The 26,404-nt window shown below is 39.4% G+C and overlaps 1 protein-coding gene across 5 annotated transcripts in view; it reads right to left on the reverse strand.

The window, feature by feature from the left end:
- LOC113529647 (sodium bicarbonate cotransporter 3) overlaps window positions 1-26,404 on the reverse strand; it is a 46,897-nt gene that overhangs the window by 6,650 nt on the left and 13,843 nt on the right. For 2 of the 5 annotated variants that reach the window (XM_026918990.3, XM_026918991.3), the window contains exons 5-22: window positions 22,731-22,891; window positions 22,453-22,644; window positions 19,872-20,183; window positions 17,972-18,087; window positions 14,670-14,827; window positions 13,728-13,815; window positions 11,041-11,187; window positions 9,844-9,947; window positions 7,152-7,326; window positions 6,773-6,906; window positions 5,491-5,736; window positions 5,296-5,401; window positions 3,555-3,716; window positions 3,256-3,369; window positions 2,067-2,228; window positions 1,682-1,933; window positions 1,404-1,472; window positions 903-1,076 (exon numbers count right to left, since the gene is read on the reverse strand). In XM_026918990.3, coding sequence (XP_026774791.2) covers window positions 903-1,076; window positions 1,404-1,472; window positions 1,682-1,933; window positions 2,067-2,228; window positions 3,256-3,369; window positions 3,555-3,716; window positions 5,296-5,401; window positions 5,491-5,736; window positions 6,773-6,906; window positions 7,152-7,326; window positions 9,844-9,947; window positions 11,041-11,187; window positions 13,728-13,815; window positions 14,670-14,827; window positions 17,972-18,087; window positions 19,872-20,183; window positions 22,453-22,644; window positions 22,731-22,891 — 2,872 coding nt within the window. The remainder of the gene's footprint in view (window positions 1-902; window positions 1,077-1,403; window positions 1,473-1,681; window positions 1,934-2,066; window positions 2,229-3,255; window positions 3,370-3,554; window positions 3,717-5,295; window positions 5,402-5,490; window positions 5,737-6,772; window positions 6,907-7,151; window positions 7,327-9,843; window positions 9,948-11,040; window positions 11,188-13,727; window positions 13,816-14,669; window positions 14,828-17,971; window positions 18,088-19,871; window positions 20,184-22,452; window positions 22,645-22,730; window positions 22,892-26,404) is intronic. The other 3 variants (XM_026918995.3, XM_026918993.3, XM_026918992.3) reach the window with 3 other exon arrangements.

Consider the following 26,404-nt stretch of genomic DNA (forward strand, 5'->3'; position numbering starts at 1 on the left):
TCAATTCAGTTTTAAGTGTATAGCACTTTTAACAATGGACATTATTACAAAGAGCTTTACAGAACTGTATCAATTCCAGATATAAATTAAAAATTTATAAATGTATCCCTAATCTGATGGCAAGGAAAAACTCTCTGAGAGGACATGAGGAAGAAACCGGGACTCATAATAGTGCGATTATAAATCATATCCCTCCTATTACTGTATACTATATAGTCAAATAGTGAAAATGCCAGGAACATATGACCTTATGAGCTACTTATGAGCATCAGAGTCATTTCTGTATTCATTATAGTTTTAACTTGAAGTCTATTTTGTTGAAGTTATCAACTGTTCAGTGATGGAGAGTTTTTTGAGAAGCACTCTAATAAACAATGGCACACAATGGCCATAGAAAATACTTGTTTATCTGGCAAGTGTGTTATTTTCTAATAACCGGACCCCTATGTCAAAAACTCAATAATGGTTATAAATCAATCATCCTAATACAATGCAACCATGAAAATGAGGAGAATTGATAGATTAGGCTATTACTATCATAAACAGAAAAAAGGAAGGAAAATGAATAACATACGCATGTGATGAATATTATATATTATATTATGATGAAAGGAATCTTTTAGTTTACGTTGTTTGGAAATATTTTCATCAAATGCAGCAAGAAATGCAAACATAGCAACGTATAAGTCATATAATGGTAACCTGTAGACAATCTTTTTTACACACTGCTAAGTAAGATAACACCACAACAGAGTTCAATATCAGAGAATAATATGCCTCCATCTTGTTAATTATTTTATGTTAATGAGATGTGCTGTCTGATGTTATCTCTTTCTCTAGATAGATGTTATTCTTTTATGTTCAGTGGACACTGAATAAGAGAGCAATAAGCCTGCTGATACCATCATGGGGAAGACGACACGGGCAGCCGAGGCTTTGATAACCCACAGCAGAACCAGACACGTGAGCTGCACCAGCGTGAAGACGTGAACTTTCCACAGCGGCACGTACCGCAGGTAGATCAGATCAGGCTGGTGCTTCGCCGGCATACCAAACAACTTTATCCTGTCAAAGAACTGAGAGAGATGAAGAGAAGGGACAGAAAGGTTAGGTTCGGTTCGGTTTAACAGCTAATATTCAGGCCAGAAAAATGATTTTAAAAAATTATAAACAGATCTACTCCATGACAATATTACCAATCATGATTTTTCAAGAGTGTCTTTAAAATAATGTGATTGTCACAGGTGTAGAAACAACTTTAATTATTACAAACAGCACCTTTAAAACAATGGTGCGAACAGGAAAGTCAGATTTTTTGATATAAGGATTAGTATAATAATTAGTTTCAACTTTACATAATGTGTCAAATTATTTGATCACTGCTGTAAGTGTAATATTTTTACCTGTATGCCTTTCAGAGAGGAAACGCCCATATAGAGAAAGACTCCATACAACACTGGCATGGGAATGAACTGGACACAAAACACACACAGATCATTATATTAATCCAGATAACCTTACAGAAAACACAGTGCTGATTACTATGCATGTTTTAATATTACATATTATTTAGTAATTAGGAAGGAAGCATCAGTATTTAAAAAAGCTTTAACTTTGAGGTCTTATGACCTTTCAGACTCACACAGCCCACTTTCACGCCTGCTTAGTTGTGACCTCTTACCTTCAGTATGGAGGTCATGAAGACGGAGCAGCCCATGAGGGTGAAGATGAGAACGCCGGTGAGCCGTTGCTCCCTGATGCCCAGGAACTTGGGCTGTTCCCCCGGTGCTGAGCAGCTGGACTCCTGCTTCAGGCTGTTCACATGTGAGATGGAGAGAACGGTGGCAGCCACGAACCACGGCAGCCCCATCACTGAACACACCCCCAACATCACAGCCACCACCAGCAGGTCCAGATGATAACCACAGCCTTTCTGCAGGGATAGAGAGCAGTAGGTCATCCATCACTAAGCAGTGAAGAAAAAATGTGGGTTGAGGTTGTTGCAGAGGATGATGTGTGTACAGATTTAGAAGTATTGTGTGTGTGTGTGTGTGTGTGTGTGCTACCTTGAGTTTGTGCTCCTTGCGGTTGATGATGACAGCAGTGATCTGCTGGTCCATGAAGATGAGGATGGTGCAGAGAAGTGCAGGAATTACTGATACCAGAACCATCCACCAGGGGTTAGAATCAAGCGGAGAGATCAGCCAGCCACGGTGCTTCGAGGTGGGCTACACACCAACACACACACACCCACACCCACCCACACACACGCACAGAGGGAACACACGCATGAGACTCAAACCAAATGTGAAATATTAAAGGTGCAGTAGTCGAATTTCAAATTACTTACTAGTACAAATAACCTGGAAAAATATGTAGAACATGATAAAAAATGATGGTTTAAGCTGTGGCCTTAGCATAAGTACATTACACGGCTGAGAGAGAAGACAAAGAAAGAAGCACTCTTGACCATCTTGGTAAATCATTAAGAGTCAAAATTATGTTTATATTGTTATAACTTGGCTTTCAAACAGTTGAATGGCCCATCTTTTAGCTAACGATGCTAAGATGCTAATACTGCAGCTTAGAGCTCATTAGAGGTTATAAAGAAAATTGGACAGCGATTCAGTCATGACCATCCTCATAAATCGTTATGAGTCGAATTTCATGTGTTTATCGTGCTTTCAAGGTGCATGACAGTGATGTCTTCACAGTCCTTAGTCCTTAGACAGACTGTAGGTTCTGGGGATGGGGCGTTGTGTGCATGTGCTCAAGGAGTAAAAAAAATCATTTAATTCTTATTCAACTCCATCTATTTTTTATGTTAGAGACCTAATCTTGCCCAATTTTAACAAATCTTGCCTAATGCACCTTTAATGTTATACAGTTAGTACTAGTAATAGACATAGACACACTGATAAATAACATTACACTGCTAGATATATGTAGATTTCTTTTATCAAACTTAGAATTTCTTTAACATAATTCTTTAACATAATTAACACAAACAATTGTATTAAATACACTTTAAATGAATGCACTACTTCAAAACAATATAATTAATTATTCAATTAATCAATTGATTGATTGATTGATTCATTGATTAATTAATAATAGAAGCATGGCTTCTAAGGTTAACCATTTTAAATAAAAATAGTACAGCGAGCAAATCACATTATGTCATTGGATTTATCCATTACAAAGCATGGCAACTTTGAGTTTGTGTATGTGTGTGTGTGTGAGTGTGTGTGTTACCTCAAAGCGATCAGGCACGTTGAGCTTGGGTGACGGAATCCCAACCAGATAATCCACCAGCACCATCACCATTATAGTCAAAAACACAGCAAAATCACTGATAGTGGAGCGCACCTACACAAACACACACACACACACACACACACACACACACACACACATATATTCAGATTTTACTATTTTTGTAAGATACGTTCTCTGACATCTGTATTACTGTAGCTAGATAATGCTATACCTAACCTTAAAGTAGTAGTAGTGTGTGTGTGTGTGTGTGTGTGTGTGTGTGTGTGTGGGGTCACCCTGGTAGGGAAGTATCTTTCCGTCTTGAACTGCTTAAGCAGGGAGGAGAGGAAGAATGTGGTGAAGAAGAGGATGATGGACCAGAACAGCACGTCAGGGATGAAAGGCCCATGGTGTCCACACGCAGGACCTACAAACTCACCATGCAGGAGCTTACACATCTACACACACACACACACACACACACACACACACATCTCATCACGCACAATGTAGCTAGTCCCATGTCACTGACAAGGTTATGTGTGTGTGTTAAATTATCCAAGCTATTATTAGTCCCTAACCATCCGTCCTTGGAATCACCGTCACAGCAAGGCAGTGGTTTGTATCCTACTTGTAGGGGTCCTCACATCAGTTGGCAGGGACAGGATACACAATTGTTCCATTAACACTTACACTGGTGTCCCACAAAGCTCAGTGCTTGGTCCTGTTCTCTTTTCCCCCTACACCAATCTCTACACTGCTTCCCCTTCCACAGGTATGCTGATGACACTCAGCTCATCTTTCCTTTCACTCTTAGAAAAAGATTCTTCATTTTATCCCCTCTGGGGCACCGGTTTTCAATCCTGGAGTCCTGGAGAACCCTGCACATTTTAGTGTTTTCCTTGCTCTAACACACCTGATTCAACTAATCAGTGCCCTTCCTGAGTCAGTGTGTTAGATTAGGATAGGGCGTTCAGGGGGTTCCAGGACCAGAGTTGGGAACCTGTGAGATGGGGGAACCTAACAATTGAGACCCCACAAGTACAACCCCAGTAAAAAGCTAGGGTTAGGGTTAGACACTAACCATCCATTTGCAGAGCATGTTTTCTAAGGATGAACCATCAGATATCACAGTGGTTATTTGGATCTTGGCGTGTCTAACAGATATCTCATCAAGGATGACCTCTCAGTCTCAGTCTGCATACCTTAGATTGTCAAGCAGGTTTCTTCTGTTACAACAAAAGGAGTATTTGACAGTTTTTCTTCAAAAAGGCTAGATTCTGTAGTCCTTTGTTATCTTATACAACTAGGTTCTTACAACTGATCCTGGGTACAACAGGCCAACTTTTCTTCAGACATACTAAGTTACCCAAACTTGCCTTCTCCATTCCCCCCACTGGCTGCGTACATTAGATTCACAACCTATATGGACCCGCTATTTGATCGCAATGGTCAAATGCCCAAAAACAGTTTATGCCCAAGTTCATCTGTGGATAAATTCACCGGAATACTGTAGGCTTGTTTTTAAAAACTTCTGCTGTAATCATAAAGATATACGATCCTTTCAACACACTCAATCTACATCTGTATACTGTAATCCCACTGTCCGGTGTCACCAACTCTCAAGGTTCCTCCTAAGGATTCTTCCTTGTGTCATCTCAGGGAGTTTTTCTTCACCACTGTCCCACTGTCTACATCCAGATTTCTGTAAAGCTGCTTTGTGACAATGTCTGACTCAACACCCTTCAGAACACAAGCAAGACAAGCATCTGTACTGGCACGTAACAGCCAAGTCCCTCACTGGTGCCATCAAATGTGGACTGAAGACACACCCATTTCACTACAGACTTACTAAACTGAAAGAAAAACTGACAACTGTTTCCAACCTGATAGTACTGTATCTTTAGACCAATGCCACTACATGACTAGACAAAGAGAAAAAACTTGTGTAAGTTGCTCTGGATGGTGGAAATGGTGGAAATGTAAATGTCGGAGTGTGTGCATGTGTGTGTATGAGAGGAGTAGAGGTATACTGACCGACACATTGAGTTGATCCCATGGTATTGAATCTGTGGTGTGTCCCGTTGAGTTCCAGAGCTGCAGTGTCTCATTTGACATTTGGCTGGGAGCCGAGCACTGACAGCTACAAATGATAGAGCAGGACACATGGAGACATCGTATACTTCACTACAACTACTCTACTGTACAGTGCAACGAGGCCAGTGTGTGTACCTGTACAGTGTGAGGTTATCCAGGTCAGTGTGTGTGTTGATGGGATAGGTCTCTCGGAGGTGCAGAAGTTTCTCCAGAGCCTCATAGATGAAGATGATGCATATGAGAGCGGCGAATGCTTCCTCTGTGAAGCGCGTGATGTAACACACCAGCGAGCTCGCGTCAGTTGCCACCAGCACTATACAGAGGAACGCCGTCCACAGTCCGATACAAGCGCGCAAGGAAAGGTAGGACATCCCATAATCCCTAGTGGCACAAAGGAAGAGGTACAGTAGATGTGTCACTAGATGTGTTACTTAAGTGATTAGCACTACTATCTTGTTCCAGCTTTGTAGACTTCTACGAATATTATCTAATATGCTCCACAGTCTTTAATGCTGCAATTGGCCCCAAGAGGCCCCCAAGCTTTCTGTCCATATTCTGGGCCTGACAATATTGAAAATTTATCATCGTGAATTTTTATTCCATGTTCATTCACTAATTCATGTTCATCTTTATCCTGATCAAGGTCCCACGCCTATTTAGGGAACACTGGGCATGAGGTGGGAATACACCCTGGATGCCATGCCAGTCCATCACAGGGCACCATCCACGCACACACATTCACACCTAGTGGCAATTTAGCAAAGCCAATCCACCTATTGGCATGTTTTTGGACATGGGAGAAAACCAGACAACCCACAGGAACATGTGAAATTCTGCAAAGACACACCTCTGAGTCCATATTAGTGTCCAAAATAGACATGCATCCACACTTTTTAGCAATTTTCTTTGCATTTATCTTTATTTAGTAGTAACAAGGTAGCACCTTAACACTTCCTGCTGTAGCTACACTAGCTAGTAAGCCACTAACTTTTTCTATTTCAGCTGCATCAACAAGCAGAAGCAAGAAAGCAGACTGACTAAATCCAATTAATTAGCATTAATTTCTTACCTTTTTGGGTCTGTTTTTTTCTCTTTTTCTTTTTTCCACCCCAGATCCCTGCTTCTTCATGATCTTCTGACATTAGTTTTCTAATTTATTTACGTAATTTGCAGTTTCTATTCATTTCACATCACAAGGGCCCCCCTGCAACTACATGATACATGAATCTTTTCACCAAAAGAAAGTGTGCAAAATCATGGTGCCCCCTGGTGGTCCGGGGGCCCTAAGCAACCACTTATACTGCTTATTAAAGGAAGGTTAGTGTTCAAATCGATGCATATTATGTGTTATTAAAGTACACATATTGTATAGTAGGCAGTGAATAGTACACCATTTGAGATGCAGCCCTTGACTCACTCGCAGAACTTGAAGAGGATTTTCTCAAACACGAGTACAGGCCCTGTGCTGCCCAGAATGGTCAGAGGCTGACCGGCGAACAGAGAGAACGCCACGCCTGTCAGAGACGCTCCAAACAACGACTCGATAGCACTCTGAGAGAGAGAAAGACAGAAAGAAACACACACACACCCACACACACAAACAGGAGGGTATGTTGAGCGTGAGCAGGTCCTGTTTTTCCAGGCAGTCGCCCAAGTTGTCAGAGCTCATATGTCACCTCCGCAAACTGCGGCTCAGTTTATGAAACGGTTACACAACTCTGCGCACACACACACTCTTATATCTCTATATTAGTGATTCTGAGTATTGTGTGTCTATGTGTGTGGGATACACTCACGATGTTACTCTTGGTGGCCTCTCCTAGCAGTCCTCCGAACGTGATAACAGGAGACATGCAGGCACAGTACAGGAAGAGCACCGATGCCACACACTGCAGACTGAAGCCATCCAACACATCACTCCAGTAGAAGGGAGCTTTACGCTTTACATCACACACCAGCCCACCGAAAATCCTACACAGGCACACACACAGAATTAATATACAGTACCTGGGATTAATGCAACTTAATATACAGTACCAGACTCACAGTGTTGTGTGACCTAGCCATGAGCCATGGGGGTGTAGTTATATTAATATTTTCCCATAACATCACAATTTCACTGAATTCCCCTTTACAAAGTTTAGCTTCAACCCTGATCTAACTCCTATGATATCAAATAATATCACAATATCACTAATTGTGATTTATCACTGCAGCTGTAGAGTCCTGCCATTCTTGGTAATGCTTATTTCAAAAAGTCTGGCTTTTAACAAACTCGTACAGCATGGACATTTTTAACAGACTACAGAGAGGAAGAAGCCGTCACTGCTCAAAGGCAGTTTTACATGCTAAACGTTCAACTTGTTTAATTAGCTTAAGCAGACTATCAACTGAGGAGCGTTGACTTGGTTAGTATTTGTTCAGAGCTGTTGGAACTGCTCTCTCCACACACTCACACACACACACACACACACACACAGGATATAAACTCACAGCAGTATAGTATAATGTGGAGGATGTGTATGTGTGTGTGTGTGTGTGTGTGGTGTGTAGTGTGTGCAGTCTCACTCCGGCATGCCTTCAGAGTGGAAAAACGAGATGAATCAGAATGAAAAGGTTTATCGAGAGCTGCCAGCAGTGCTCAATAATGTAGGAGATGAAAGGACAAGGCTGTGTGTTTTCATTCAGTTACATTCACCACAATGCTGTCTAAGGCTTTACACAGAAAGGACTGAAGGAAGTAAAGGACACACTGCCTCCTGTCCAACTTTCTGTGATCCATTACACATGGAATGAAATGTGTGTATGCATTCCAGCAAAGTAACACAGTCAGCTTACCTCTCACTTTATAAATTTGAGCCAACTGCTAATTTTTTTTTTTTTTTTTTTTACATTTACAGCATTTGGCAGACGCCCAGGGTAACTTACATTTATCTCATCTATACAACTGAACAGTTGAGGATTAAGGGCCTCGCTCAGGGGTCCAGCAGTAGCAGCTTGGCAGTGCTGGTATTTGAACTCATAACCTTCTGACTAGTAGTCCAACAGCTTAACCACTGAGCTACAACTACAACAATACAACCCCCAGAAGTCCTTCATATAGTCAAAGGTAGGCTAACTAACATAGTGTGATAAAAACACTGAGAGGCAGTGTAGGTAATTATGCTGCGTTCAAGGGGAGGATGCAAACTGTAATTCCCCGCCTACAACAACTGAAAGCTCAACTAGAAATTTCAACTTGTCAACTTTGGGCTGTCTTCTCAACTACCAGTCCCTTTCCCTTTTTACAGAATGACGTCAAATCAACATGGCCGCTCAGTGTAAAGTCCTGCTTCTCTACTTTTAAATGGGTTTATAGAAGTAATGGCTTTAGAGCAGTTAATATACAGACACAGTACTTGGTTAAATCTATAACACTGACCATACTAATCACTGTTTTGAGAAGATAATTATCAACATTAGAATTATCTAATCATTAGAGTTGCTAAGCTACTTGCTATTGTCCACTGGATAGATTGTTTCTAAACTATTCGCTGTTGTCTGCTGGATTGATTGTTGCTAAGCTATTGTGGGAAATGATGTACTTATGGCAACTTGCAAAGTACCATTTACAAGGCACCACAAACGTAGCATTACCTACAAATTGTCTTGTTGGCTGGTGTTAGTTTGTTAGCTAGCTAGCTATGCTAGTCATTCCTGATTAGTTGGTTAGATGGGGAGCAATTTCAAATGACACAATCATAGTGCGCTTAACGTTTCCATAGTTTAATTTTAGTCAGCCTACATGACACAACCATGACCTGAGGCAGTGTACGTAACTTATTACTCTTAATTACTGTTAGCCCGATAACCAGATATGCTAGCCTAGTGAAGTTAGCATAGAAGCTATAATGCTAGCCTAGTGAAGTTAGCATAGAAGCTATAATGTTTCGGTCACATATAATGTTGTGGAACTTCCGGAAAACAAGTAAGCTAGTCTTAAATGCAGCTGGTCCTCTGGCCTGAAGGTTTTCCTGTGGCAGAAAACTTACTGACTGTTACAAAGCACTAACACTGGAGACTCCTTCCAAAAATGCTAAATAAACACCATAATACACACAATTACTCACAACTTTCAATCTGTTAATGTAGATCATCCACCACGCAAGTACCTTGAAAATTATAATTTGTTACTATAAAATGATAACGTATTAGAATGAGCACATTAATATAATCCCGTGATTTGCCTTACAGCCAGAAGTGCTGTCAGAGCTGCTGTTATAGAAAGTTCATCAGAATCGAGCCTTTAACAGCGCTGTGGTATAAAAATAAGTTAAAAAAAAAGTTTCTTCTCAAATATAACATAATGATGTTGTAACACTGGTGCCTGCGTGTGTTTCTATCTTCACTCTGTAGGTTAGCTGCAGTATGTGAATTGCCCGTGTGTCCGTGTGTCCGTGTGTGTGTGTGTGTGTGTGTGTGTGTGTGTGTGTGTGTTTGTGTTCTCACCTCCCTGTTCTCTGAAGCTCAGGGCCAGCTTGGTGTTCCTCCTCCTGGCTTGGCTCGGTAGGCGTCACAGTGCCGTTAGGTTGCGACGGCCTTTTCCTCTTCATCTACACCAGAAAGATGGAGCAGTACATGAGCAACACAAACACACAAACACACAGACACGCTTCTACAGCAGACAGTTCATCCCCACAATCAATTATCAGTTATACAATTACTGACTGTGGCCCATCTGCTGTTATGTCTGTTCTCTTGGTCTGTTTCAGTTCAAGTTTATTTACATAGCACATAGACACAAAGCAGTGTTAGTTAGCTAGCTAGCTATGCTAGTCATATCAGATAAAGAAGTTCAGGTGGTTTTGACAAAATTGAACAAATCTTTGGTAAATATTTTGAGTATCCATCCCTGAAAGAGACCACCAGATAATCCCCAGAGAGCAGATATTATTTGGATGGAGGATTTTTTAACAGTGCAGCAGTGACAATGATATGCTAGCACTTTGTCAGTGTTAGTTTCCAACCACAGTTAGAACTAGCTAGATATTTTTGGTTTGTGGACCATTTTTCAAGCCAGCATTATGAAGTATTAAATATCTCTGTACATGGTCTTAAATAACAGGTTTTCTTAAACATGGGACTTTCCTGGTAGACTTAATGCAAATTGTGGGGTAGGTAAATTTAAGCTTACATACAGTCACATGACCTGGGAGGCAGGGTTTGTGTCTAGCTAGCTGGTGTTAGTTAGCTAGCTAGCTATGCTAGTCATATCTGATAAAGCAGCCTGGATCGTTTTGACAAAATTTAACAGTAGCACATCTTTGGTAAACATTTATAGTATTATCTTCTCTCAATTATGCTAGCAATACACTTGCACCTTAAGGATATTAGCTTCTCTTAACAATGCTAGCATTACAGTTGCAACTTAAATTTCAGCTAGACCGCTAAACAAATTCCTTTCCTTAAATCCTGTGTGCTTTATTATTTATTTTTATTAGCGTTCAGTCTGATCACTGATGAACTGTGGTATACAAGTCTAGCATAACTAGCATGTGTAAATGCTAGGTGATCATGTATTGTACTAGCTATAGAGTTGTATCACAGCTTTGTACTACTCACTGTGAACTGTATTATTTCAGTTTTGGAAGCGTTTAAAACCATATTTAGCTAGCTAGCAGTAAAGCTCCCAGCATGACCTCTGACCTGCGATGGGACATTCTTAGGAGGCTCGATGCGGATCGTGGGGTCCCATTCTCCTGGAGGGAGAACAGTCACCTGGTCTAAAAACTCATCAATGCCAGAGAGGAGATCAGCTCTGTCCCGGGCTTTATACGCCACGTCATGGAATATCTGGAATGCAGGAACATAGAGACAAAAATGAGCGATTACTGCCCAACAGCCACAGTCCGTGTCCAGCAAGTCTGGAATATAAAACAGTTTCTGATCATCTCACTCCAATACAAATCTGAGCTTTGTGTTTCCTGAAAGCATTGTTTCACAATGATTTTTGTTAAATGGTAGAGCGAGCATCACATTAAGCACTCTCTCAGGTAGTATGATCACTTATGATGCTTTCGGAAAACTAGACCCTAAGCTATAACTGTAAGTTACAATCTAAACCGGGGTGCAACAGATACAGCCTGTAGGATGATGACTTTAATATGGGGGAAAAACTCTGTGCAGTTCCTATTTTGTTTACAAGTTGCCCTCTTCTGGCTTTTGCTGACCCACAGATGCAGTTACCAATTTATCCACTAGAGGTCTTGGCATTATTTGGCACTGTTTCCAGTTTCAGTAGTGCATAAAGTTAATGTACACTGACAATTAACATCCACTTTAATAGGAACACCTGTACATGTGCACATTCATGGAGTTATCCATTCAGCCAATCATGTGGCAGGAGCGCAGTGCATAAAATCAGAGAGCTTCAGTTAATGTTCAAATTAAACATCAGAATGAAGAAAAAGTGTGATCTCTGTGACTTCATTTTATGGATGTAGTTACCAGATGGGCTGGTTGAGTATTTCAGAAACTGCTGCTCTCCTGGGATTTTCACACACAACAGTCTCTAGAGTTTGCACAGAATGGTGCGAAAAACAAAAAACACTGAGTGAGCAACAGTTCTGTTGGTGGAAAAGCCTTGTTGATTAGAGAGGTCAGAGGAAAATGGCCAGAATGTTTTGAGCTGCCGAGAAGGATATAGTAACTCAGATCATCACTTTTTATAACCGTGGTGAGCAGAAAAGCATCTCAGCATCCACAAAACATCAAACCATGAGATGGATGTGCTACAACACCAGAAGACTACACTGGTTTCCACTCCTGTTAGCCAAGAACAAGAATCTGAGGCTATCATGGACACAGACTCACCCAAACTGGACAGTTGAAGATGAGAAAAAATATCACCTGGTCTTTTTCCAGTCTTTAGGTTTCCGTAAACAGCTGTATAACCAAAATTTGTTGTGTGCCATTACACAAAGATTGCAGTCTCGTCATGGTTAAACCAAGCGAATTTTTAAAAAATGGTGTTTTTGTAATGTCAATACATAGAGGTAATCATTCAAAAAATAACAGAAAAATTAAAAATTGTCAAGCAACCAACTTTACAATTATTGGACCACTTGAGATGGACTGACCCAACTGCCTGTATGAGCAGGTGTACAGGTGTACCTAATAAAGTAGACGGTGAGTGTACATGCTAGCAATGAGTAACAAATTGACGTAAAGTACACAGAAATCACACCACCTCTGCCTTTTGTCATAAAGAACGGGGATGAACATTTCACTAAAATGCTGTTTTACTGCAACCTTTCAGTTGTAAGTTTCAAAAACAGTGCATTAGACAAGCAAGGACACTCTCTTTTTTACACCCCTTAAATTATTTTATGATAGTTCCCAAATGTGGAATTATCCATGGATGATTAATATAACACGTATACAGCACAGTTCTTTATTTAGGGCTCAATTAACATTGGTTTGCACAGTAATGGCTCTAAAATGAGGTTCAGAAAAAGTCAGGAAAGTCATCTTCACAATTCCTCCATAATTAAATGACCCAGATGTCAAATGAATGCCTCCTACAGTTTGTTTAATCACATTCCCTTGGCTACCAGGTACAATAATCAGAAACAGGATTAACCAATCAGGATCATGCATTTTTCCCGTTTCTGTTTGAAAGCTACAAGCCAGCTCTGATGTGTAGAAAAAGGAGTGTAGGTCTAGTTTTACAGGGGAAGATGAATAATTGAATAATTTTCAGGCGAACTGTTTAAAGGAGTTTTATTTCTTACACCTACAAATGTTATTAATATGGCAAGAGTAGTTGATATATTAAATAATTAAATGACAAATTCTGAATACCATCTCTGCTTCTACTACTGCCTGGTATCCAGCCAAAATGCATCACACTTATAAACACATGTACCAAAGGTTGTAGTTTCCTTTCAGGCCAGTTTCCTTTCTGATTTGTGCCAGACCCCAAACTTGTAAATCAATATCATATCACAGACTTCTGGACTGGTTTTCTGAGGTTAATTTGTTTTTCCTTCCATCCGTAATTTACACGTGTACAACATCTGGCAAAAATCCATCTGTCACCTCCTGAAGTGACATTTTAAATGCATTGTCGTCTTGGCTACATTTATACCTGCACTTGCGCTGTGATTTGTATTTGGACGTAATGTTGACACTCAGAAATGGAATTTTAAAAATATGCACACCCTAACACTCAATCAGAGTTGATATGTTTATTGTGCATATCTGTGTAGCTGTTATGTTATTATTGGAACATTGATTTAATTTCAGCAAGTCCTTGAGGATGATCACAGGAATCCATGCTCCTTTAATCTACTCTGTGTAACTAAGTTATGGTCCATTAGGGAACGTTTTACCTCATCTGTCATTAGAGTGGCCATGGAGCGTCCGATCTCGTGGTACTGAGGACCTTTTCCATATGGCCCTAGTAATAGAAACAGGAACCTGGCCCACACACAAACCCACACACAGACACAAGATCTCATAAGAATGGTTATACTGGGTAGTAAATAATATTAAAGTAAGTAAACAGTGTATGCTAAAGACACATTATACCACAGAACTGCTGAATGCTCAGTTCTAATTGGTCAGAAGGTGTTGTTTAATTTTCTGTAACAGCAAATCAGAGCATTTCATTGCTGCACCCGTTCCTAAACTTTATTGTTTCTATAGTAACACCTCATTCGCCATGAATTTATAATACTTTAATATCATTGATATAATTTAACATTTATGGAAGGCGTCTCCATTGTCAGTGCTTTGTAAAAGTCAGGAAGTTTTCCATGACAAGAAAGTATTCTGAACAGAGAACTTTATACTTCCTGGTTTCTCGGTAACATGACAAGTTGCAATTTCGCTTTCCCTTATTATTAACTTCATGAGTGAGATAAAAGTGAGGGAATGACTGTTTGCTTACGTTCCAACAAGAGTAAATGTAACTATAAAAGGATAAAAAGTATAAGGTTAAGGTTTAGAATGAAAACAAAATGAATAGTTGTTGTGGTATAGGAGATATAAAACACTGCTGATATAGGAAAGTAATCAACGTCGTGGTGGTAACAGTAACTCCACTTCATGCCAGGCCGCATCACACCACCCAGTCACGGATTATTTTCCTGTCACAGCACAGAGCGTTTTATTCCGTACTTAGCTAACACATCTACATAATCATTTTCTAAATAATGCATAGTGCAATCAAGCTCGGATGACGTTAATGTGTGTTGTAAATCTATTTAGTGAATTATACTACCTTCCATCTCTCATATTACTGTTTACTCATATTACATATTACAGATTACCTGGTTGGCACAGGCACTTCCGTGAGTCCCGTGAGCAGCACAGCAGGCGAGAGACGAACAAAGGCTATGATCGGTTTCTCCAGGAAATCCACTTCACCTACCAGCACGTTCGAGGCCTCCGCCCCTGGAGGAATCTTCTTCATGAAGTTCATGTCCACCTGAGAGAAGGAAATGTGAGAGAGGAAGAGACGATGCTTCTTATTTCTTAATGTTAGGGAACACGAACAGGAGGAATCAACACCATATGCATGTCAATTACTACTGTATCACCTGTCAGTGAAACACAAAAACCACAAAACTGATGATTGATGACCATCAGTTAAAAAGTTCACATGCATACATGCTTAAATGTTAACGTTTTATCATATATTGTACATGTTTAGCATATCTTTATCACATACAACACACAGATTCTCCTCATCACTCGAGTTCTCATATGGACAAATACAGCATACAGTATGTCAGACACATTATAATCTCTTATCCCTGATTTTTATTTGTATCAATTGTTTCTTATTTATATAACATAATTCATTTTGTCCTTATCATATACTGGATTATTTTGTCAGTCCAACTTTATATGAAGAGTCTCAAATAACTGTGTAGTTACACTATAAACTATAAATTACACAAACAACTGTAATGTCGTTACTAAGGATATTTTTTTTACTGTACATCTTAATGCATTTATAAATCACACAGGAGCTGTGCAATCATAAAGCGTAACTTTTCATAAAAAATACACTGATATATTTGTAGGAAATGGGTGATATGGTGATATAAAATTGATATCAGGATAAATTATGTGACAATACACTTTTCTGATTATTGAGGATATTGTGATGTATTTTTATGATTTTTTTTTAATAATTAAAAATTGACTGGAAGCAGCTGATATGATGTTAAAATGTTATATTTTAAAATTGTAAAATGTTGAAATCTTTCTGATTTTTTACTTTTTTTCCATTTCAGTGTTAAATATTTTTTTAAAAGTTAGTAAAAAAAAATTAACTAAAATTACATGTTTTAAAAATAAGTATTAATTGTAACATTCAATGTTAAAATTGCACTTTTGAAACTGTAAAATGTTAGATTTTAGATAAAATATTAGATAAATTTTTTTCCTCCTCTTCAGTGTTTTTAGTTTATTTTTAGTTTTTAGTTTAGTTTTTTTTTTTTTTACACGAATGAAAACAGTTTCTTTTAAAATGTAAAAACATCAAATACAATATTGTCAAAATCAAGGTGCACTAAGAAAAGAAAAAAACAATCTGACAAATGCACACGTACTTAAATAAACATCCAGCGTAGTTACACCATAATTAATATAGTTATATAATAAACAGTAATTAAATACATTTAATATAAAATGGGACCTGCGTATCCTTCATCTGACAGCGACCGCTCTCATTGTTCCTTAATTTCCCAATGTGCATTTACAGATGACAGACTTCGCTTGATTAAAGGACGGAGAATCAAGGAGTCAAGGAGACATCAATTACTGTGAATCACTCAGAGAATTTTGAAACCCTTCAGGACCAAAATACAGAGCAGTCTAAATGAGAGCTTTTCCACAAGAGTGCCTTTTTCCTATTTTTCAGCAAAATGCAAAGTCTATGAAGGTTGTTCTGCATGTTTTTGGCTACTGGGTTTAGACTCACCAGCTGCAGTGCCTTATCAGATTTAAAGAGTGAGTCTACACTAGTCTACACTTTCACTTACTTTTACTTAAGTGAAATATAGATAACGTGTAAAAAAAAAAAAAAAAAAACTTCATTAAAAAATGAAGTACTCCAGTGAAAGTACAAAGTTGTTACTTTCAAATATAATCAAGTATTAAAAAGTAAAATTAATGGAATTAAACTAATGTTAAATTAATTCCATGTGAAAAGTAACTTTTTTTTACTTAGTGAATACTTACCAGTTTTGTTTTAAATCAGTGTCTAGCAGACAGTTATTGGTTGGATTGGTTGGATGAGAGAATTTGTACATGCTTTGAAGGTCTAAATAAAAAAAGGAGTAAGGAGTAAAAAAATTCGTGGAAATGTAATTAAGTAAGATTCAATGTCAATAATACTCAAGTAAAGTATAAATATATCAAAATAATAAAGTATAGTACAGTAAATTACTGAAGTATTCTCCACCCCTGACTTTCAGACATGAATGATGAGTTGGTGAAATTGCCTGAATAACACTTTATAGTGAATAATAATAATGTGTGGTTTTGGACGTTCCGGACTTTTGTGGATCCGTGAACAGAGGACATGAATAAGTTAAGCAGCGTTTACATGGTGGAAAATTCCAGTGAATACACACAGTGTGGTCTTGTCTGAGACAATAAACAGTATCCAAGAGCGAGACATAAAACAAATCCTGGGCAAAAATGCGTGTACATTCAAACACTGGATATTTTTTTATATCTTGCTGGAGAACAACTGTCCCCACAAGGATAGGAATATCTGACAGTCAGAAATCTTTGTCCCTGGTGGTCTAGCAGCTAAGGATCCCGCACTCTCAATGCTGTGGCCCGGGTTTGATTCCTGGGCAGGGGACCAACCCAGCCACTGGGAGTGTACTCTCAGTGCTGGTCCCAAGCCCGGATAACATGGGAGGGTTGCATCTGGTGTAAAACCTGTGCCAAATCAAAACATGCGGACCACCAATCCACTGTCGCGACCCCTAACAGGAACAGCCAGAAAAAAACAACAGGAATATTCGGCTGGTCCCCACAAGAAAAACTATATAATTAGCTGCCTTAATTATTTTTTCAATTCAAAGTCCTGACAAGGATAATAAGACAATCATGTGGTGTATTAAATAAGTCTGGTTTTATGTTTAAATGGAGTGTCACCACGTAATTGGTGCCCATCCTGTGATATCCAGAAGCTAAAACTTTGTGAACCGTTATCATTCCTGATGTTGACATTTCTCTATAAGGCAGAAGTCATGGAAGTTTTTTCAGTGGTTAATGCTAACTGTAATTACAGCGTTATTTTAGTCATACGGAGTCTTTTCTTGGTATTTTACCAACACATCTGAGGGAAATGTAAATGTTCCTGGTGATTTTGTTTCATTTCTACTGTCACTCTGCTGTCACCTTTACACTACACATATAAAAGACTTAAAGGCTATATGCTAGCTAGTTAAATCGTCTTAGTCGTTAGCCCATTAGCTAGCTTGATCTTGTTGTCCCAACTTGTTGTCACAACTTTAACCACTTGATTGGTGAGCAGATCATATATTGTGTTTGCATTCCTATGTTGTGTGTGTGTGTGTGTGTGTGTGTGTGTGGTGTGTGTTACCTTGCTAAGATCTACAGTGCTGCCATCTTTGCTGTTGCCTGACTTGGCTGATCTGTTTTCACTCAACCTTCCTGCATCCACTGAGCCAGAGAGAGAAGAAGACAATGCCAACGTACCTGAGAGAGAGAATGCACAAGCGTGATAAACAGAAGGAGAAAAGTTGCTTCTCAGAATGGCAAAAACAAGCACGAGCAGATGTTCAGCACCACATGATCTTTCTCCAGGTGGCCACATTTTTGATTTTCTCCCAAATTACTATTATGAAATATTCATGTACTAGCTGAGTCACGAGTAACACAGAATAAACTCGATACTGCTGCTGTCTCAGTATGACAATATTCACTTAGCCAGAATAGCATAATGATAAAAGTGTTTTTAAACCCAGACAGCACGTGCCCTTGGCTCCCGGCCATGGATGGCTGTGTCATTTGGTTGATAGTTGCGATTTCCCGACAATAGTCCGAATGTTGTTTTTCTGTTGCATTGGATTTTTTAAGCTACTGCACTCTCAAGAAAGGTACTTCAAATAATATCCCTGCTGAAAAACCCAGCTTGGTCTGACCAGCGGCCAAAGCAAAGGCTGAGCTGGCCAAATTGGTAGACCATCTTTGCCAGCTACGATACCAGAGCAGTAAGACGATTAGTAAATCTTATTCTCAAAACATGTAATGCTTAGTCAAGTAATAAGGAAGCTGAAAAAAACCTTATGATGCAGACTATTAAAACAGCTACATACTGTTTACAAACCAAAAAAAAGTCTACAAAGAATGAATAAATTAAAAACCAAAGACAAAAATCTGTTTAAATTCTCATCACATTCTCTTACTAATGTCACCTCAGCTCATTTGTGGATGACCACAGAAGCAGATCTCACCAGAGGTTCTATGGTACACTGGTACTTCACATGAATTACAGTTTGTCCTTGATTTAATCTACTCTTCGGACTCGTTCATGCTGGACTCATGCTGGAAAAGGGTGTCGTGGTGTACATGGGCACCTGAGCAGGTTGGCATTCCTCAGTCAGCAATGCAGTACTAGGGACAGACTATCCAAAGCAGAACACATGCCAGAGATGCCAACACGCCTTTATCCAGAGATTAACTGAAGAATGCATACTAACTAAACACACATACCACACAATCATCACAAACTCACCATCCCTCACAAACACCGTTTTGCTGGTAAACACATATACACACGTGTATATACAGTACATGTACTTTTCTAATATATACTAATTAACATGTAGAGCCTGAGAAAGTGCTTCTTATGCAGAATAGTCTAAAAAATTGAGGACAGACTGAATGCCCACTGAGGTGTACAGGTTTGTCTTAAACACTCCTGGGAGCACAGGCACTGAGGAAAGCTGAGTAGGGCATAAATAAAGTATAACAGTGGGAAACTGTCCGTGTAGTCTTAAAATAATGTCGATGGGAAAGTTTACTGCATAACCAAAAAAACATAACAAGGCATGTGGGCACACATACACACACACACACACACACACACACACACACACACAGGGTAGAGAATGGGTCTTATTTTCCCAGATTGTTAGAGCTGAAGTTCTTTTGCAAATTGAAATGTTTATGGAGCCTTTACACACACATTCATCAACACAGAGATTAATGACAATGGCACGATGCCAGGAGAAATCATATAAAGCAATGGATGGATGGATGGATGGATAAATAAATAAAGAAAGAAAGTAGAGCATGCATAAACTTTGGGACATAAAACAAGTCCAAAGATATGATAATATGACAAATGAACATGGAGACCAATTGGTGATTGGTGCTCAAAAGGGAGGAATAGAAAGGTGAGAATGATATGAAGGAAAAGAGTGTCTGATGAAAATATGGAGGGATGAGTAACTGCGTCTGTTCATGCCATCACTCACACAAATACTTGTCTTCACCAGCTCTGAGATCCAGAAAGTCTTCCTCCGACTCTTCCTCCTCCTCTGGTGGAGACACCACAACCTCAGGGATTTCCAGATGGACTTGTGGGGCTCCGTCAGTCGAGTCAAAGTGTCGAGAAGATGGTGGGGTGCTCTGTGGGGTGGGGACAGGGCTGGGGGTGGTACCATGGCTGGGGCCAGGGAGGAGGTGGTTCAGGAGCATGGAGACTCGCGAGTCGCTCCTCTGGGACAGGTTGGAAATGGAGCCGCCCAGTTTCAGAAGAGAGTTACGAGATGTGGACAAACCCTCACCTAGCAAGAGGAGAGAGGACGGAGAGGAAAGGGGGAATGGTTTAATAGGAAAGGGGCATTCTGGTAAGTCATAAGGGATGCAGAGGCATGCAGTAAGGATATGAGGACGTGTTCAAGTACTTGTCTGGTTATGAGAAACAGGAAGGGGATAAAAAAGAAAGCAGAACTGAAAGAGATCCAGAATGTCTCTTCTGGGGATGGAAAATATGCCATGCAGGGAAAGGGACAGAAAATTGCCCCCCAAAATTCCCATGATATAATATACATGCTAATCGCACAATGCATCATGGGTAAAATGCAGAATCAACACTGGCTGTGCAGGAGAATACAGTAATTAACATATAAGTGTTAATGTTTCTAAAAATCACCAAGTGTCCATTACTGATATTAGTAGAAAATTCTACATTAAAGCACACCATGCAATCATAATAAGCATAGTGCGACTGAAATTATTGAACCATACACTGTAGAGAGAATGTCCAAGTTTCAGAATCAAGTCCTTTCTCAAGACGAACATCATGCTCCAATCAACTGGCAAGACGTTTAGTGCAAGCAAAGAGCAGATACGAGCGTAGAGCAGCCCTATCCGCACCGAGCACCACCGAGTACTCACTGTTTAAAGCCTGAGTGATACTGCTAATTTACTGCGAATAATCACAGTCTACTCCAAGGCAGCCCAGTTTATCCTTGCTAATGGTCACGCAAAAAAAAGATGGCATGGGTAAAACATATCAATTAAATAATGCTGTAGGGGATGTGTGTAATGCAATGGGTGACTGCAAGAGTCATGGAAGCACCGAACAGGAAGAATTGCATATTTAATCAATAGTGTTTATAGGGCTGGGTGATAAAATGACATGACTCCATTGTTTCTCACTGTAACAGGCTGTATCAAATGATTTATATCATATGATTTATTTTTTTGTGAAGTGTAACTGATTTTTAAATGTGACAGTACTGTTCTGCAGGCACATAGATAACAAACCTAAATGCCAAAATGTATAGAGGATATAAATGTTTCGTAATAGGATAAAGGTGATCAGTCAGAAGAACTTCGTATAGATTTGCAGTGATGTTTCCCTTCAAGGGGACAAGTGGAGTCAAACAAATAAATGCCCCCAAAACATAACATAACAGACCCACTGGGTTTTCCTTTAATTTGTCACCACTCTGTATATTGTGTATTGTGTAAATGGCTTCATTATTGTAATAGGATACATTTCCAATATTGCCAACCCCTCAAATCAAATATATAACCCATTTTCATATGTGGTCCTTGATTGGATACAGTACATACCCAGTATGTAGCAAGAACAAGAACTATCAGATTGGAATTCATGTATTTTTTTTTTCTTTAATCATGCTTCAATGCACAGATTACAGATGGTGCTTCTCCAGCAGTCACGAATCTCTCAGAACAGAAATACATTTCCGTGTGCAGTGTTTCTGTTTCAGTCCTGTCTTGGCCCCTGCCCTGTTATTGGTTTGTTACCCTATTGTGTACACCTGTTCTATGCTTAGTCGTTGAATACTTTGTCTATTTTTGTGTACACTTGTTCTGTGTTTAGACCTTGAATACTTTGTCTATTTTTGTGTACACCTGTTCTGTGTTTAGACCTTGAATACTTTGTCTATTTATAAATTTCTGTTTGTCTCAGCAGGGTATAAATAGACACAATGTCAGAATAGTGGATTTCTGACAATGTTTCATGTTAAAATGTTAATAAAAACATACTCTGAGTTTCCTCACTTGCTTCCTGCCTTCACTCACTGCATTTTACACTAATCATTATACTCGATATACTTATATAGTAAATGAACAGACCAGCAGCATGCTGTTCACAGCAAGTTCTCATTCTTTGAAATAAAGGTGCGTGTCTGTCCTGTGTGATTGTCTACACCTGACCCTGGGTTCCTGGGCTTCAGTAAAGCCTACAAACATCTAGTGGTAACAAAAAAGTGCCAGAAGTCACAGCATTTAAGGCATCTAGTTACATGAAGTGTGATCCGACTGTTTGAGTCACATTGCCACATATGGAGTGTGTATCAGATGTCAGTACCACATATAAATATATATAAATGGATATTCAGTATTATTTTTGGTATTGACACATGAATCATGAGGAATTTTGAGACATTTTTTATGCAGTATGTAAGCTACCTGTATGAAGTTTGAATGTTCTCTGACTCAGTTGTTGTTGAATACATTACAGATGATGGAGCACAGCTAAGTGTGTAGAGTGTGGAGGGGTGCGGAGAAAGCCCTCACCACTGCGCTCCAATAACAGCGGCTCGGAGTGTTTCTTGCCTATATCAGCGAGCGAGCGCACGGCCAGCGGGAAGCGGTTACTTAGCTTCCTCTCATTCTGGTGGTGATGCCGTTTCAGCACGGCCTCTCGCACCTTCGGCCTTAACGAGTCATCCAGCTGCCCCGACGCTACCATGCTGTCTATCACCATGTCTGAACACAGGGAGAGTGAAACTTGAGAGACTCAAATTCACTGAGTACATTTTTTACAGTGAGAAAACCAGCACACACACATGTACCTGCAATGTCCTCGATGGAGTCAGCCTTCATGTCGAGCAGCACAGTGCCATTGAGGATGCAGCTGCGCAGCTCGAACAGACTGTGTAGAGACAGTGTGGCTACATAAGGTTTACTCCACCTCTCTCCGCCATCCTCCACATCCTCCTCAAACTTCAGCCATCTACAGAGTAGACAAACAGAGAGACAGAAAGAGATAAAAGAGCCCTAGGTGAAATCTTGACAATACATAATTGTCTCCTAATACTTAAAAAGATGCAGCAAACCGTACATTTGTAATGAAGAAGTATTTAACAAAATGCAGGTTCTCTATAGGGTCCTAAAATGATTTAATATTCTACAGATATTGTCATGAATATAAAATAGTAGATCTAACACACAACCTAATGTATTCATATATACACTCACCAGCCACTTTAATATGAAGTGGCACCATTACACCTGCTCATTCATGCAATGATCCAATTAGCCAATCATGTGGCAGCATGAATTTACAAAAAAAATGGTGTGAAAAACAAAAAACATCCAGTGAGCAAATGAAAATGCCTTGTTGATGAGAGAGGTCAGAGGAAAATGCCCAGACTGGTTGGTGATGATAGGAGAGGAAGGCTATAGTAACTGAAATAGCCACTCTTTACAACCATGGTGAGAAGAAAAGCATTTCAAATACATCAAACCTTGAGGCAGATAGGCTACAACAGCAGAAGATCACATCAGGTTCCATTCCTGTCAGCCAATAACAGGAATCTGAGGCTAAAATGGGCACAGTGTTACAAAAGCTGGGAAGCTGAAGCTTGGAGAAAGACCAGGTCTTGTTTTCCCTTCTTCTTCAAAGCACCATGTCCAGACCTTAGGTAACTGTTTGTACAGTCTCAAATGGACAGACCTGCTGTGTTCATGTGTTGCTGTTCCTTTCAAGGGTAATTTTCCACACACTGCACTTTTTTCAGCCTTAGTTCAAATTGGGAGAGTGTGTGTGTATGTGTGTGTGTGACAGCCTAAATGATGATAAAAGCATAAAAGCCTCTTTCAACCATCCCATTCAGACACAGGTAATACACACACACACGCACACACGCTCACACACACACACACCTTAATTCAGGCTCTCAGATCGGCATTGTCACAATGAAAGCTTCAGAACATAAAGCTGTCCAGTAAGCAGTCCCTGTTGTGTCCGGGAAGACAGACCCGTGTAGAAGATAGACCAGGTTTACGATCCACCATTTTAACCATCTGTGAAATCTCCAACATGCCGTATTCAAACTAACACATGAGAAAAAGTCTTTCTGGGGCTCACAAGTGGTTCAACTGCGCAAGAGTGTCTTAGCTTTCTCACTTATTTTAGAAATCTGATAAGGAATGAGGGAAAAGTGGGAAACAGGGATGAGGGAAAAGTGACAAATCATTGAAATAAACAGTCTCCTAAGTAGCACTAAAAATTTAGTACGAAGCCTAGTACGGATGATGAAGTGTTTAATAAATTAATTTCAGCAATATTTGACTGATACTGTAAATGAAAATAAAATGATATAGGAAAATAATAATAATAAAATGAGAAAGAAGGTGATTCTGATATCATACATACAAAAAAAAAAATCTCAAAAATGTAAAAATCTAACCGAGGTAATAGGAATACGTAAAAGTGAATCAACAAATGTTTATTATGAAATGTTTAGCAATAATTAATGTTGTGTAATATCTTCAAATGAGTTACTTCCTATTATAAGTTACACCACAAAACCGCCCAACACATCATTGGTGCCCAACTCCCAGCCACTGAACATGTTCACCACAGTAGATGTCTGCGTAGAGCACGCAACATCATCAGGCACTCCTCCCATCCCAGTCCCAAACTTTTCACCCTCCTTCCATCCAGGAGGAGACACAGGAACATTCGCACCTGAACCAGCAGGCTCAGGGCCAGCTTCTTCCCCACAACCATTACCCTGTTGAATTCTACACTACACCGTAAGGTTACTGATGCTTTACTGCCTGTAATCATCCTGCAGCTCTATTCTACACTCTATATCCTGTATTATCTCTATGTAATTGTAGGTATATAGTACATACCCAAGGTTTATATATCTTTATATTATCTGTATATACAATGTATATTATCCTTGGATAATCTGGATACTGTTGTCTACACAATGTACATATCTCCTACATACAGTATATCTATGACTATACTTTCATATATATATATTTTTTAATACTTATTAGAGTTTTTCTAATATAACATAGTGTATGTACCATTCATACTCTTATACACAGTAGCTACTGCACATATTCACTGCCCATAGCCTTGTTATTTATTTAATATATTTATGTAATATACATATATATGTACAGTCAGATCCGGAAGTATTTGGACAATGGCGGATTTTTTGCGATTTTGCCTTTATACACCACCACAATGGATTTGAAATAAAACAATCAAAATGTGATCGAAGTGTAGACTTTCAGCTTTATTTTAAGAGGTTCCACAAAAAGATGGCATTTACCATTTAGGAATTACGGCCATTTTCAACAAAGTACCGCCATTTTCAGGGGCTCGAAGGTATTTGGACAAAGTGACATAATTGTAAATATAACCATAATTTTAATACTTGGATGAAAATCCTTTGCAGTCAATGACTGCCTGAAGACATCACCAAATTCTGAGTTTCCTCCCTGGAGATGCTTTACCAGGCCTACACTGCAGACACCTTCAGTTGCTGCTTGTTTGTGGGCCTTCACTCTTGTCTTCAGTAAGTGAAAAGCATGCTCTTTTGGGTTGAGATCAGGCGACTGACTTGGCCATTGAAGAATATTCCATTTCTTTGCCTTCAAAAATTCTTGAGTTGCTTTCGCAGTATGTTTAGGGTCATTATCCACCTGCACTGTGAAGCAGCGTCCTATCAGTTTTGTAGAATTTGGCTGAATGTGAGCAGAGAGTATCACCCTATACAGCTCAGAATTCATCTTGCTACTTCTGTCAGCAGTCACATCATCAGTAAACACCAGTGAGCCCGTTCCACTGGCTGCCATACATGCCCATGCCATAACACTGCCTCCACCATGTATGACACATGATATGATATACTTTGGATCATGAACTGTTCCTTTCTTTCGCCATACTTTTCTCTTCCCATCATTCTGGTACAAGTTAATCTTGGTTTCATCAGTCCAAAAATCTTATTCCAGAACATGGGAGGCTTTTTTAGATGTTTTCTGGCAAAGTCTAATCTGGCTTTCCTGTTCTTGAATGTTACCAGTGGTTTGCACCCAACTGTTGATTTGGCCACACCTAAGGTTTTTGCTATATCTCTTATAGATTTATGTCATTTTTTCAGCCTAATGATGGCCTCCCTCACTTGCATTGAGATCTTCTTGGACTTTATATTGGTAGCTCCAGTCAAACAGCTGCTAAATGCCAAATCAATACCTGATATCAACTCCAGACCTTTTATCTGCTTTATTTGTCTTGAAGTAACGAGGAAATGGACTGCACATGGTCAGTTAACTTCTCGTGAGTCAATTGTCCAAATACCTTTGAGCCCCTGAAAATGGAGGTACTTTGTTGAAAATGGCTGTAATTCCTAAATGGTAAATACCATATTTTTGTGGAACCTCTTAAAATAAAGCTGAAACTCTACACTTCGATCACATCTTGATTGTTTTATTTTAAATC

The sequence above is a fragment of the Pangasianodon hypophthalmus genome, chromosome 9 (genome assembly GCF_027358585.1).
Source record: "Pangasianodon hypophthalmus isolate fPanHyp1 chromosome 9, fPanHyp1.pri, whole genome shotgun sequence".
Taxonomy (NCBI): Eukaryota; Metazoa; Chordata; class Actinopteri; order Siluriformes; family Pangasiidae; genus Pangasianodon; species Pangasianodon hypophthalmus.